The sequence below is a fragment of the Chiloscyllium punctatum genome, chromosome 24 (genome assembly GCF_047496795.1).
Source record: "Chiloscyllium punctatum isolate Juve2018m chromosome 24, sChiPun1.3, whole genome shotgun sequence".
Classification (NCBI taxonomy): Eukaryota; Metazoa; Chordata; class Chondrichthyes; order Orectolobiformes; family Hemiscylliidae; genus Chiloscyllium; species Chiloscyllium punctatum.
The window spans coordinates 58,206,219-58,221,047 of NC_092762.1; the positions used below are offsets into that span (position 1 = coordinate 58,206,219).

A 14,829-nucleotide genomic window follows, 5' to 3' on the forward strand; every position below is an offset into this window, starting at 1 on the left:
GTTTACTTGAATTTTAGACCCAGAATTGACAAAGTACGGACTAGGTGTCCATACATAACAAAAATGACTATGACAAGTAAACAATCATGAACTATAACTATATATAACTCATACAAAATCTTAACCCTCTTGTAAACTCCTCTACATGTTCATACAGAAACTAAAATGGGAACTGTATGCCAGGGGAAGGACTAGGAAGGTAATTCAGTGGTTCCTGTCCACAGGGTTTGCTGAGAATTTATGTGTCCAGAATGCTGCTTTTCAGTGTTCCTTCTCCAGATACTTTTAACTATTTGCAGGAGGCACAAGTGACTGGTTCCCACTTACAAAGGTCTTTGAATTATCAATTTAAAAGTCAAGTTTCAGAAAAGATTCAGGCTTGAGCTTTTGATTTGCAGAAGAGCAAAAGTAGCTCCTCCTCCTCCACAGATCTGATGTTTTTGCCAAAAGATTCACATTTCCAAGCTGTTTAAAGACTTGAGCCAGTCCTGTTGGCAGGCAAAAGGCCATTGTCAAAATAACTGGTCGCACATCCACAGATCAATCTGCTTGTTTCCAGCCAAAGTTTTGTTCGTACACACCCTTGATTCTAGCTTGTCTGTAAGGTAGACCTCCTTTGCTGATTCAACAAGCAGATGTGCAAACAGTACTTGCAATGAATGTCAGATCATTTGCTTTTTTTTAAGAAGTATAATTATTGTTTTTAAATCAGTGATTTTTGTGTTTCCATTCACAATCAAAAATACATAAGGATAAAAAGACAGCCTTTACAGTGCACTATTTCATATTGAGTTATGCAGTCTGTTCAAGCTATCACTTTTTTGAGAGAGGCTTGAGAGATTTGTCAAACATCAGTTTCAAAATAAGCAGTCTGTCGTTAAAGACAGAGGTGAGAAGGAGTTCTTTCCTCCAGGTTGGAATTCTCTTTTTTTGTGAGCAGCGGAGACTGGCTCATTGAATATGTTCAAGGCTGAGTTAGACAAATTTTTGATTGACAAGGAAGCCAAAGGTTTACGGGCTGCAGGCAGGAATGTGGGGTGAAGCTGCATTCAGATTAGCCATGAGCTGATTGCGTGGCAGAGCAGGCTGGAGAGACTGAGTGGCCTATCCATGCTGCTTTTTCTTACATTTTCATATATTCGTGGAGTGAAAATTGCATACCTGTTATGCCCTGCATTTAACATTTTCAAAGTTAATCAAAATTGCTATTTATCCTTTTTACCAGGCAATGATAGGATATTTCACATTGGGATATCTTATTTTGGTTTCTTATTCCCTGCCTTCTCTTTCACAATGTATTTGCTACTGTAGCTTTTACTGTAACCATACCATCTGCAATGTGTACTGACCAGAGTTGAGAAAGAAATCTTACTGCAATTTAGTTCTGCTACTGTTTATCTGTGACAAACCACATTTGACCTTGGAATTTGTTCACCTCTGTCCAGTAAATAATGTCTGTATTGCTTACTGAGAAGTTGGTATCTCCTACTGAGTTTTTTTTAATAGATTTTTCCACTTCCTTACCACTCTTTTTTTCTGTTCTCTCTCCGTGTGTGTGTGTGTGTGTGTGTGTGTGTGTGTCACACACACTATATCTTCTCTTTCAAAGTCAATAAATAATTAACTTCTAAATATTGGTATCTGTGCTGTACGAAAATAAGAGCCATATTGGTTTCTAAATTTTTGACAACAGCCTAAATAGCACTGAATTAAGTGTGCATTTAATTTTTGGTATTGAGCATCTTATAGTTTTTAAAAAATGTAAGTAGTTCTTTGTTGCTGAGTGGGGACCATTCAGTGATTTTCGATTTTACTGAGGTGGTCTGTTGCACTATTCTACACTTGATTCAAGTCTGCATTTGTTTTGTGTCTCACATATTAAATATACATAATATAACACATGTCTTTTCTCTCCATTGTTGGATTCTATTAATATGCTTAGATTTTTGGTATTTTTCAGTGAAAAAAGGCTACACTTGTTGGTTTATCTGTTGTGCCCACACATGCTGCCTGATCTGAGTGTTCAAAGTATTTCAGTTTTTGGCAAAGCTGCTTTCATACTGGTGTTGTGAGGCGCATTAAGACATTTTTTCTATGTTAAAGACACTGTATAATTGCAAGTTGTTTTTCACTACTTCCAGTGCCTGCAGTATTTTTGCCTTCTGTTCATTCGACTCTTGGGAGTACAAGGAAAATATTGCACTCAAATTACAAGAGACAAAAATAGGCATAAAATTAGGCAAGATGTCTGTGGGAGAGAAGGGTGTGTGCTATTATAGCATTGTTAGCAAAAGTTTTTCAGCAGTGTCAAAAGACTGTTAAGGATGGTATAGGACCGTGACAGGTTGCTGAAAGGAAATTCAAGCTAATTGTCAGTTTAAGAAACAAATGCTAAACATCCTAGGGTGATATCCTTATTAATATTGAAATCGATAAGTAATATAATTTTGGATAATTTAGGATATCTCAAATTTAATAAGTGTTTAGGTCCAGATGAGTGTTTTAATATAATTATATATTTTGTACTGTGATTATTCCCATTGTGACAATAATATGCCTTTGAGAGATTTGTTCTGTGCTGTTTCTCTTGCTCTGCTCATGAAGGCAATCTCAATTCAGTCAAATATTTATTGCTTGTAAGATTGAATATTTCTATTTGGCTGGTCAGCTGGCCTATTATGTAGACTGATGCCAGCAGTGTAGGTTCAATTCCCATACCAGCTGAGGTTACCATTAAGGGTTCTCCTTCTCAACCTTCCCTCAGCTGAGGCATGGTGACCCACAAGTTAAACCACCACCAGTCACATTTCTCCCTCTCATGAGAGTGCGACCCTTGGTAAAACTATGGTGACTTTATCTTCTATTCCTATTGTTGAAATAAGTTTCATGATACACTGTCATAATATCTAATTGTAGATTTGAAATTAAATGTTATGGCATCATAAGTATGTTTTACAAAGAAGTGGGCTTGATTCCAAGACAGGAAAAAGTGCCTGAACATAAATAACATGGTATCCTCCTCCTCCTCTTGTAAAAGAAAGTTCACGTGACATTGTACTGTGTTTCATATCCACCAATTTTCTGTTCTTCCACTCTATACAAATGGTCATACAACTTACTATACAAATGTTCTGCAAATAACTAAAAAGTTAGGGTAGTAAGTGGGGATCTCAAATCCTGATTGCAATTTATAACATTTCAATAGGACGCATTAACATAATCAATTTTGTGATTCACGACCTTTTGTTTGGCCTGCAGTGGTGCTGCTGAAACATTACTTCCCTTTTAAGGAAACCATTATAGGAAGTGAATAAATTCCACCATGGATACATAGTTTCAATGAAATTGTAAATATTTTCCAACTACAAAGGGTTGTAAGAGTCTTGGCATTCTGGAGATGTACAGCACAGAAACAGACTCTTCAGTCCAACTCGTCCATGCTGATCAGATATCCTAAATTAATCTAGTCACATTTGTCAGCACTCGGCCCATGTCCCTCTAAACCTGTCCTATTCATGTACCCATCCAGATGCCTTTTTAAATGTTGTAGTTATACCAGCTTCCACCACTTCCTCTGGCAGCTCATTCCATACACGCACCATCCTCTGCATGAAAAAGTTACCCCTTAAATCCCCTTTAAATCTTTCCCCTCTCACCCTAAACCTTTGCCGTCTAGTTCTAGACTACTGCAACAGAGGGAGGAAAAAAATCCTGTCTGTTTACCCTATCCATGCCCCTCATGATTTTATAAACCTCTACAAAGGTTACTCCTTAGCCTCCGATGCTCCAGGGTAAACAGCCCCAGCCTATTCAGGCTCTTCCTAGCTCAAACCCTCCAACCCTGGCAACATCCTTGTAAATCTTTTCTGAACCTATATGTTCTGTTTGTTGAGTTTTGGCTTTTAAATTGGTGACTTATGCAAGGGAAGGAATCTTGTAATGAGTTGAACGTAATTTGTTAGTACTTCGAAAAGAAAACCCATTAGAGACCACCAATTGCCAGTATTATCTTAATGTATAATAGAAAAACCTCAGATTAATTTTCATGTCACAAAAAATTATTGAATTGAAACAAGAACTCCTGGGGCCCACTAATGAACACTGAAAAATTAAATGTTTACTTTAAGATGCAATGTGGTGGAAGTAGGTAATTATGTAAGAAAGTGTTGACTTCCTCCAGTTTTCTCTTAACTATTTCTTCCTTCTGTGCTATTCAATACATATTTTCTTATGAATGGAATTCTGCTAAAATGTGTCCATCCTGTTCAGGTTAAGCGTGCACTGGCATTTTTTTGACCCTTCTGGAAAGTGCATGTTTGATCAGAAACATGTCTATGAATTTTACTGTGTTTTTTTAAGATCTACTTCCTGTTTCTGTAGTCTTGCCAAAAACCAATGCATTTTTGAAGATTGAGCACAGTGTCCTATTGTAATTGTGCAGTGTTCAAATGGGCATATTGTGATCTAACTTGGCTTGACCCTTTGAGTGTTCCAGTGCTGGAATGATGCCAGGTGTAAGAGTTAATTACAGATATATTGTCCACAGGGCAAACAGCTGTCTCCCTAAAACAGCTAATTTAACTTGAACTGTACTTCGAGGAATACACAATTTTGGTGGACACGTTCTATTTTGGAAACCACATTTGCATTTTCTGATACTCTTAGAACCAATTTTTCAGGCAGGTTTTGACTATATTTATGCTCCTTTTAAATTTCTATTGAGAACCACTAGTGTCTGTTACGGGTTGTTGTTAGTGTTAAAATAGAAGGCCTAATCCAATTTTCTTTACTGGAATATATCCAGTTGCAGATTTGTGGAACTTATTGATAAATTCCTTAAGTTTCCTTGTTTTCAGTTATTCCTGCTAGTGATGACAACACTGAGTAATTTATATTATTTTTCAAGCTGGGGCTTAGATTTTGCAGTAAGCTTACAATTTCTTCATGCTCTAAAATTCTGTTTCTGATTCTTTATTTTTAATTAAAACAGACTGATAATATTGATTTTGTTTATCAGTGTACCCAGTTGAATTCATATTTGAGCGACTGGAACAGCTTGATGTTCAACAGACATTGTGTCTGAAACTATATATCATGTTATTGACAATTTGCAAATTAGCAGGTGGGTTCTTCCACCGGTGACGGATAGTTACCTAATATCTTGTTAGGTTCTAAGTCTTCATAGTTGTAATATTTTGTTTACTTAATGTGAAGATTGCAATTTTCTTTTTCCCTCCTTGAGTTGAAGGTGTTAATGTTGGGTCCATTATAACCACAAAAGGAGTGGTTGCAAGATCTGGCACTTACAGTTGATGTATCTTGGGCTTTCAAATAGATGCTAATTCATAGGTTGTTAAGTAATTTCTTTTGCAGATCATGGAATGAGTCCACTAGTTTTGGCATTAAGCGTACCAATGTCTGTGATTGTACCTTTCTGTGCATCTTTGCTAAAACTTGTTCTCAAACTGACTCTCTTGATAGAGCTAGCTGGGTAGTACTAAATGAACCGGAATGCAAGTCTTGAATTAAGCAGCATTAGTAAAAATCTGTCTACTGCATTAATATTTGTCAGTCCTATTTGAAGAGAGTTCCCGAATGCACTGCTCATAGCTGTAGTACTGCAGCTGCTCACATTAATTTTGTATAGGAACCTCCCAGCTGGAGGCTGGATTAGAATTGAACCTGTGCCTTTAAGCTAAAAGAGTTGTTGTCTACATCTGCATTCTTTCCATTCCATTGGAAGATTGCAGATGTATCCCTGAATGTCACATGTCCATCATGCTGCACTGTTTATCTATGCTTCTTAGTTGAGGTTTGCCATCCTGGTTCGTTTAGTGTTATCTAGCTTTGGCAATATGTTCCATTTGAGAACACTTCGGTTTCATAAAGGTACTCAGAAAGATTTTATTTATTGAAGTGAAATTTTTAAAAAAATTGATCTTGAACTGGGAGAGAGCCTGTCAAGTCGTATTTGCTATCTATATTTAATTAACCTAATTTTCCTTGGGGACTTGCAGTTGTTTGAATCACCCAAGGGTGATACGTAGGAAATCTTATGATTCGGCTGCAACAGCAATGAAAAGCCACGTATATCTTCTTCATGTGTTCCTTGGATGTTGTTTTTCCGTTACTTGGATGTTGTCTTTCCATAACTTTGGTCTTGATTAACTTGTTTGTAAAACTCAGGAAAGGTAGTTCTGCCCAACATCATGGTGTGTTGCCATTGTGTGTCACATTCTATAGACACTGCCGATATTGAAGGTACTAGGTTTTGAGTCTAATTATCACAGCGCTGATGGAATGTGTAACCTGTTTATTCCGAATGGTGTTGAGGAATGCAGCATAAAGGCTAGTGCTAAATATTTTTTCATCCCCTCAAATTGGTAGATTATGGAGGGGTTTTATGTGGCCAGCAGGTGCAGTACACATTGCAAATTACCTGGCTTTCAGTCTTGCTTCAATCCATTATGGTAATATGATGTGTTCAATGAATCTTCTAGTTCATAATAACTTCTAGAAGGGGGTTGGTTTGCTCAGTTGGCTGATTGCAATGCCGAATGAAACCACCAGCCTGAGTTCACTTCCCACACTGGTGAAATCACCGTGAAGGTCCCACCTTCTCAATTTACTTTCGTGACACATGGATTAAACTCAGCATGCGTTATCTCATAGTCTGGGACTATGGCAACTTTATTTTGGTATTAATCATGGATACTTTGCAATGTTGATTTGGATTTTAGTCTTAACTGAGATGATCAGTATTATGAAATATTCTGCAGGAATTCCTGTTCTGAAATGTAACGTGAAATAGATTTTGCACCCCTGACACAGAAACATAATGCTTTGGTCGTGTGGTATATATAGATAAGTTTTCTAACCCTATCCTATTCCCCCAAAAAACTGTGTGCTTGCTTTTCAAAGGAATTTTAATTAAGTAATTTTCTTTTCCAGGCTCTCTTTGTTCTTTTTATTTTGGCCTACATTCATATTGCCTTTTCTCGCTCTCCAATTAATTGCCTGGAGCATGTCCGTGAAAAGTGGCCAAGAGATGGGATCCTCCGTGTAGAAATCCAACGAAACTCTAGTCGTGCCCCCATTTTCCTTCAGTTCTACGAATCAGAAAACTTTGCTGGTATGGTAAAGGAACCAACAGAAGATGAAGAGGAACTGTCAGTAGAAATGTTTGACAATAGTTCTATACAGGTGAGATTACAGTGCCAAGATAGGCACAGTAAATACAAAATTGTTCATTTAGATTCAGTTTTGGATGAAAACATCTTTTTGAAGTTCTCGTGTTTTAAAAATGTAATTTAAGTTTGTGCTGCAGCTTTGCAGTGACTCTGGAATTAAATAGGGAGGTGCAAAGAAAGATTTTTCATATTTAAAGATAAGTGGGGATATAGTAAAGTAAACCTTTTTCCACAGTAGTGTCAACAGTTATAGATGCATACAAATTACAACAAATTTGTAAGTATATGAATGCTTTTCTTGAGGTTCCATAATGCATCTTTGATTCATAGGCTTGGAAACCTCTGAAGCTATTCAGTGTGTGGAGACCTACTTATTTGAATTCAGTTTATGGATATGCTGTGTATGCAGTTTCCACAGGGAGAGAAAAATCTAGTAAAAACCAAGGATATTTAAAAATACTACTTTTTTCACTTGATTTGCTGATTCTCAAGCACCCTAGCCCACAGTAGCTTTCTTGCACCTTCATTCATTGTAAGTTAAATAAGGAAATGGAACAGTAATATGTCCCAGCAGTGCAAATGTTCCACTGATGGAGATTTTGAAATATGGAGCGGCAAATTTAGTGAAATGTACAGATGAAAGGAAGTGAACCAATAGGTGTGTATGGAGTGCATGCATAGAAAGTAAGTCTTCTCTGAGGCTGTTGTCAGAATAGACAAAAATGCATAAGTCCACTTTTTAAACAACTGATTGCACCTGTTCGATTTCTATTTGGTAGTAGCAGTTTTGGATAAATATTGCACTCTACAAAATTTACCATATTCAGGGTTGAGATAATCTGGATGTGAGGAAATCTGATACACATTCTAATGCAGGATGAGGAATTTATTGTCAGGAATATATACTTGTTAAGTGTTTGTGCCATTAAAACCTGGGGAAAAGATCACTCTAAAATACCACTTGTGTAACATACTCCATCCATCCTCCATTTTCTGCCATTGCTGTGCAGTCACCATCACCAGTATTTCATCCTGGTGTTAATAGTACCAGATGCCATTTATTTTTCACTGTTGAAGTATTGTATTTATTGAGACGTGACTAATAAAACTGCCTCTACATGCTATTGTATTATATCATTGTATTATAGCCGCTATTAAGAGGTGAAGTAAATTTGTTTGGCTTGATTTGGCATTGGGGTTATTGCTGACTACCTACTGTGTCATCAGCACAGTACTTTAAATGGAAAGCAGAAAAAATGTGAACTTGCTTGATTTTATTGAACATAATTATTTATATAATTCCAGATGAAGTGTAATTTTAAGGGCTGTAATATTTTAGTTTGTGCATCCATATTTACAAGGTATATGTCACATGTAATTTGAGTTTCTGCTTTCTTTGAAGCAGAAACTATCTAAACTGTATAGGTCACAACTTTATTTTGAGGGAAGCTCACAGTTTGGTTTGCAAGCTGGGTCTGAATGTGTTTCCGTCTCCAACCAGTTTATTTTTCAAATCTTCGGTTTATTCCCAGAATTAGAACCAAACTGAATGGTTCTGAATATTAATTTAGTGGCTGCCATGCCTGTGTGCATGTAACTATACTTGTATATTTGTGTACATGTCCATCAATGTGTTTGTGTGTACAAATTTCTGGATTGAAACAAACATGAAAAATAGTTCATTTTAATGATTGCCAGGTTAAGTATAAAGGAAACGTGTGCATAATAGCCCCTTCCAAACTTGCATCATCTCATATACTTAACTTCAGTCCATCTTTAATAATTTGTTTATCCACTCTACTCCTCTCCTTTGGAACCCTTTTCCTCCTTACTTAAAAGCTTCCTTGAAATCATTGCCCACATTTTAACAGTTTTGATTTCCCCCTTTTCTGTACCTCAGTCTAAAGTTAGGTATGAGTAAGCCCTGAGAATCTATTATAATCGTATTGGTGAGCATTTAGAAAAGAATGGGATAATAAGTCCAGTCAGTATGTATTTGTTTATAAAAAGTAACATTTTTGAAGAAATTACCATTTGGATATAAGAAATGTTGTAGATATTGTGTGTTTTGGATAATATTCCAAAGATTCTTTTTAATATCAAATATATAATGTTTGTCAATAGAAAGCAGAATGGTTAGATATTTATTGATGGGCAAAAAAACAACTTGTTCGCGTTAATAGAGTTTGCTCAGTTTGCAGAGGAATTGTAGTTTATGACAACAAGTCATCAATTCAAAATTGTTGCTGTAAATTAGAAGAGAAAAATCTGATTCTTTTTTTCTTGGGCAGTTGTTGAACTGTGAAAGTTTTGCTGTAGGGAGGACCTTCCTCTAGCAAGGTGGATAATGGGGATCCATTGGATGTGATATATTTAGACTTCCAAAAAGCATTTGACAAGGTGTTGCGTAAAAGACTGATCCAGACGGTTAGATCCCATGGGTTAAGAGTAGATATTGGCTTTGATAGAGGATCGGCTGTCTGACAGAAATAGAGGTTCAGGATAAATGTGTTCTTCTCTAGATGGTGAACTGTAACTAGTGGAATTTCACAGGTTTCTTGGACCTCAACTATATGCAATCTACATAAATGATCTGTGAGCAGGGACAAAGTGTAATATAGCAAAATTCATGGTTGATATTAATTTAAGTGGAAAAGCAGGCTGTGACGAGGAGACAAGAGTTTACAGATGGCCATTTCTTTGGCATGGAAAATGGGCCAGAATATTGTAGGTGGAGTTTAATATGGATAAGTGCGATTTAGTTTATTTTGGCTAGAAAAAATTAATGGGCAAATTGTTATTTAACTTCAAAGTGTGTCAGTTCATAGGGATCTAGGCATCATAGTGCATGAATGGCAGAAAGTGGGTCTATAGGTGCAGCACATAACAAAAGCAAATGGAATCCTGACATTTATTTCAAAATGACCGATTTGTAAAAGTAAAGAAGTATTGTTACAGTTATATAAGGTGTTGGTGAGACCACATGTGGAATATTGTGTCCAGTTTTGGCCTCCTTACTTGAAGGATTTGGTGTTATTGAACGCAATTCAGAAGAGTTTCACCACATTAATTTAAGGGAGGAAAGGGCTGTCGTACAAGGAGCAGTTGACTAGCTTGGGCTGGTGCTCACTGGAGTTCAGACGGATGAGAGGGGATCTGATTGAGGTATATAAAATGCTAAAGAGCATTGATAATGTGGATATTGAACAGATATCTTGAACAAAAGGTCATAGATTTAGAATGAAAGGAGGTAGGCTCAAATCTAAGATGAGCAGAAATTACTGTGAATCTGTGAAAACTTCCTGCCCCAAACTGCAATGGAGGCAGAATCAATCAACAAATTCAACAAAGAAATATATATGTTTCTGATGAAAAGTAGAATAAAGGGCAAAAAAGTGGAGTTCAGACCAAGATAAAATCATTCATGATCTTATTAAATGGCACAACAGACTCGAAGGGATGAATTGCCTACTCCCACTCCTAAAACCCATGTTTCATGTTACTTAAAGCATCTTTGTGGGGAAAAACATATGGGATGGTGGGTTTGATTGTTATGGCAAAGAGTTGGGATTAAATGTGACTGCCTAAATGGCTTCCTTCTAGTGTTAGTTTTGTTCACTGTTTTGTCCTCACTGTCTTTGAACCATAACCCAAGCATTTGAGGAACACAATAAAAATTGATGTTTGCTCTCAGGAGTACTGTAAGTCAGTTGTTAGAATGTTAGTCAATTGTAGGACCACCATTTCTCTTTGAAGATGCTGTTTGTTCTTGCATTGTGAAAAGCTTGGAACAAGCTTAAACTTCACAATAGGATTTTCTGCCTGCTTTTCATGTCCTGAAAAAGGGACAGGCAGCAGTTATGAATTCTGCCAACAGCTAAGCAAGTCTTGACTGGCAGTCCAGATGTATTAAATCCAAGAGCAACAAAGGAAAAGATGAGAGAGGAGCTTCTGCAAGTGATCCATGGGTTGTAATAAAAACATGCTAGATTAATAAATATGAGAGTCAGTAAGTTATATTAAAGTTTTGCGTATGCAGAAATGTGCTTATACCTGTGTCAATGTTGATGGTAAGTGCTGGAGCTCTCCTGATTCTTCGAAAGGTTATAGTTAATTCAGAAATTATGAAAGGTTCACCCAGCAGTGTTCATTTGTTTCCATGTTCAATACTGGCCAATCTGCTGTGCATTTTCAGCACTTGATTTTTTTTCCCAAAGAGAAAACGCATGCCTAACTTTTCTTGCCTTTCTGCTCCTTTTCACAGTTTGAACTCGACATTGAACCCAAAGTGTTCTTAAAGCCCTCACTTGGAAACAAAGCAGAAGTTGTAACGCAGGTGGTACACAATGATAGCCAGGGGCTCTCATTCACTGAGGCACCTAGTAAAGGTATGCAGCCTCTGCAGGAAACAGTCTCCGAGTTTGAGATGCTAACAAGAGCAGGTAAAATTTTAGTGATATAAAAGCTCTACTTTTCCCCTTCTTGCCAACCTGCTTCCAACATCTTTCAAACTCTACACTTGGGTAGGACCCTTATTTGTTCATCTTAGAGATGTAGAATTGCTAATCACACTCCTAAACTTTGGTGAAATACTGCCTGAGTGATGATCATTATTCAAGCTAAGAAGAAAATTGCCTTGATTTAGAAGTTGAAATAAGTTTTTGCTTTTAAAGAAAACGTACTGTGGAAATTTCTTTATCTTCAATAATAGCTAATGCAAAACTCATTGATTATTTGCCACAATTATACAGCTCTTCATAAGCTCTAAGTTTGCTGCTTTTGCTTCTGAACACTAACTAACTAGCATCTAAATCTGGCTTTCAAAATTAAAAACTAAACACTGTTGTTTAATCTGTTAACACACAGCCTTTTTTCACTTGTATTTTGTTATCATTACTCCTATGTAAATTGTTGGCATTCTTGCAAAACAAACTTACCTTAATTCCAGGCAGAGGGTAATACTACTTGCCACATATATTTGATTATGTTTTGGTTAAATCTGCTTTTTTAATTTTAGAAAAATTGGAAAGGTTGCCTTTGTGGTATATAATAAGCTGTTTGTTAGAAGTTTATGATAAGCACTTACAAAGGTATTGTAAAATCATTAGAAAGAAACCTTCACTATGCTGGTGCCTTTTCTCCCTCCCTAAGGTGGGGGTATTGTTACAAATGCGTCTTGCCTTGGTTTTGGGACAAATGTAACTTGCCTATGTTACTGCAGGCCTATGGTTTCTGCTGCATGCAGTAGCAGCAGTGTTACAGAATGCGCATGTTCCATTTAAGTTTTTTTTAAACTGAAGGGCTTGACCATTTAAAGGTAACAAGTAGCACACCTTAAGGCAGTGTTTTGGAAAATGTCAATTACCCGACCCCATTTGATGCCTTAAAAAGGAGGGGCCACTGACAGACAGACACTCCTGGTGGTGGGTCCACTGAACAAAAGGAAAGATAGAGGTGAAGGTGCAGTTATTAGCAGGCACTGGGCACTTTGGGCTCAGTGAAGCCTGGAGTACTATTGGGTGCAGCTAAGAGTATTGGTCAGCATTCAGGAGAAACTCCGATGCATGGTGCAGTTGAGGTTCAGAAGAAACTGTCAAGAACTGTGAAATCATATGGGAGGAACACAGTATTACTTAGATTTTTGTTATAATTACTGACTTTTGAGTGAAGTTGGGAATTTGATTATTTTTGTGAGGGATTGTTTTTTTAAAAGAAAGTTAGAGTCCTGGAATAATGTTCTAATCTAGATATGTCAGAGAAAGTAACTGCAAATCTCTTGGAGTGTTAATGGAAGATTATTTGTTTACAGTGTGGGATTTATGACACTGAGTAAACATTGAACGGTATTAACTTGCTTTTGGTTTAGGATAATCAAGCTCTGATTTAAACTTAGGAGAATTCCAAAGTTTTTAAACTTTCACAGCACAACTGGGGAGAAGCAGTTAAGTCAGTCTTAGATTTGATATAGATTAGATTACCTACCCTACAGTGTGGAAACAGGCCCTTCGGCCCAACAAGTCCACGCTGACCCTCCGAAAAGTAACCCACCCAGACCCATTTCCCTCTTACTATTGCACCTAATACTATGGGCAGTTTAGCATGGCCAATTCACCTGACCTGCACATCTTTGGACTGTGGGAGGAAACTGGAGTACCCGGAGGAACCCACGCAGACACGGGGGGAATGTGCAAACTCCACACAGGCAGTTGCCCAAGGATGGAATCGAACCTGGGACTCTGGTGCTGTGTGGCAGCAGTGCTAACCACTGAGCCACCGTGCCACCCTATGGGGTAAATTCTCTGAACTCAGAATGCTGTAAAGTGATGGGTTCAGGGAATAGATGAGACTTTGTTTTGTAATCTGGTATACTTTCAAACTGTGTTCAATTTTTAGATAGCTTGGCTTTTTTTTCCCTCTTTTGTTTGTGTGATAATCTTCTGTTTTTTTTTTATGGAAAATATTCTGCATCCTTGTGTATTTCTATTTCACTGAATGACCATCGTGTTAAACAAAATAAAGATTTGTCAAGCCAGACTTAATTTTGGGATCTGACTTGTTCAATAGTAGCATCAGTAGGGAATACAATACAGCAGAGCTTCCACTGTCAGGAATTACCATTTTAGATTATTAAGAATTAAAAATTCCCTCTGCAAGATAAATGATGCCTTCTTGACAGTCTTAACATTGTTAATGTGCCAGATGGGAGAGGATCACTTTGCACTTTCTGTACTCCTGTTTTCTGATGTAAATGAGATTTGATGAAATCTACTCCTGAATTGTCTGGTGATTTTGTCTTTTGGAAAAACTTAAATTGGGTGCCATTATCAGAACACCATTGTTTTCAGTGCTATTCATAATTGTCACTAGAGTCATTAATGTAATGGAACTAGCATGCTATAGTTAATTTCATTTATTTTGAATAGAACTTCATTAGTCCTGTGGTACTTCCAAGTACCACTGATTTTGTTTTAAGGTTTTTATTAATCAGTGTTCTTCAATCTACCCTGGTTCCCACTCACTTTGCAGAAGGGTTCTATTTACATGGCAGAATCCGCGAACTTGCTGTCAGAATATAGGAACCAGATGTAGCAACATCATTACTGGGAGCTGTCTTCTAAAGTAGACATTAAATGTTAAGTAAATTTAAGAGATGAGAAAAGAGATGAACAAAAGTCAACAAATTTATTTTTAAAATGCTGCAGTTTTGTGCTAATTAACTGCACAGTTGGAAAGTAGGAATTACCCTAACATTTGTTTTCCAGTTGTGCTTTTATATCTTGAAATGCTAACAGTGCATATTCGCAATTATAACTTTGCTTGTTGCCCCATATTATTCTCTATTGTATCTTATCCATTGGAAATGGTATAACCTGTCACTTTACTGATGTCTAATGCTTATTTTTTTTTCCATTTTGTAGTTTGGCCACAAGAAGAGTATATTGTTGAATACTCGCTGGAGTATGGATTTCTCCGTCTCTCTCAGAGTACCAGGCAACGTCTAAACATCCCAGTCATGGTAGTTACACTAGGTAAGAGGTAGAATGGGTATATAAACTGTGTTTAGAACTATGGGAAAGCACCTGCCTTGAAGTGATGGGTGTCTGAGTTGTCAATTCTGTTTCCATTGCAGCAGCATGTG

General features: G+C 37.1%; 1 protein-coding gene across 3 annotated transcripts in view; it reads left to right on the forward strand.

Annotated features, from left to right (window-relative positions):
* The window catches only part of tmem259 (transmembrane protein 259), a 55,412-nt gene that overhangs the window by 10,720 nt on the left and 29,863 nt on the right, over positions 1 to 14,829 (forward strand). For 2 of the 3 annotated variants that reach the window (XM_072593917.1, XM_072593915.1), the window contains exons 2-4: positions 6,952 to 7,203; positions 11,455 to 11,632; positions 14,609 to 14,719. In XM_072593917.1, the coding sequence (XP_072450018.1) occupies positions 6,952 to 7,203; positions 11,455 to 11,632; positions 14,609 to 14,719 (541 nt within the window). The remainder of the gene's footprint in view (positions 1 to 6,951; positions 7,204 to 11,454; positions 11,633 to 14,608; positions 14,720 to 14,829) is intronic. The other variant, XM_072593916.1, reaches the window with a different exon arrangement.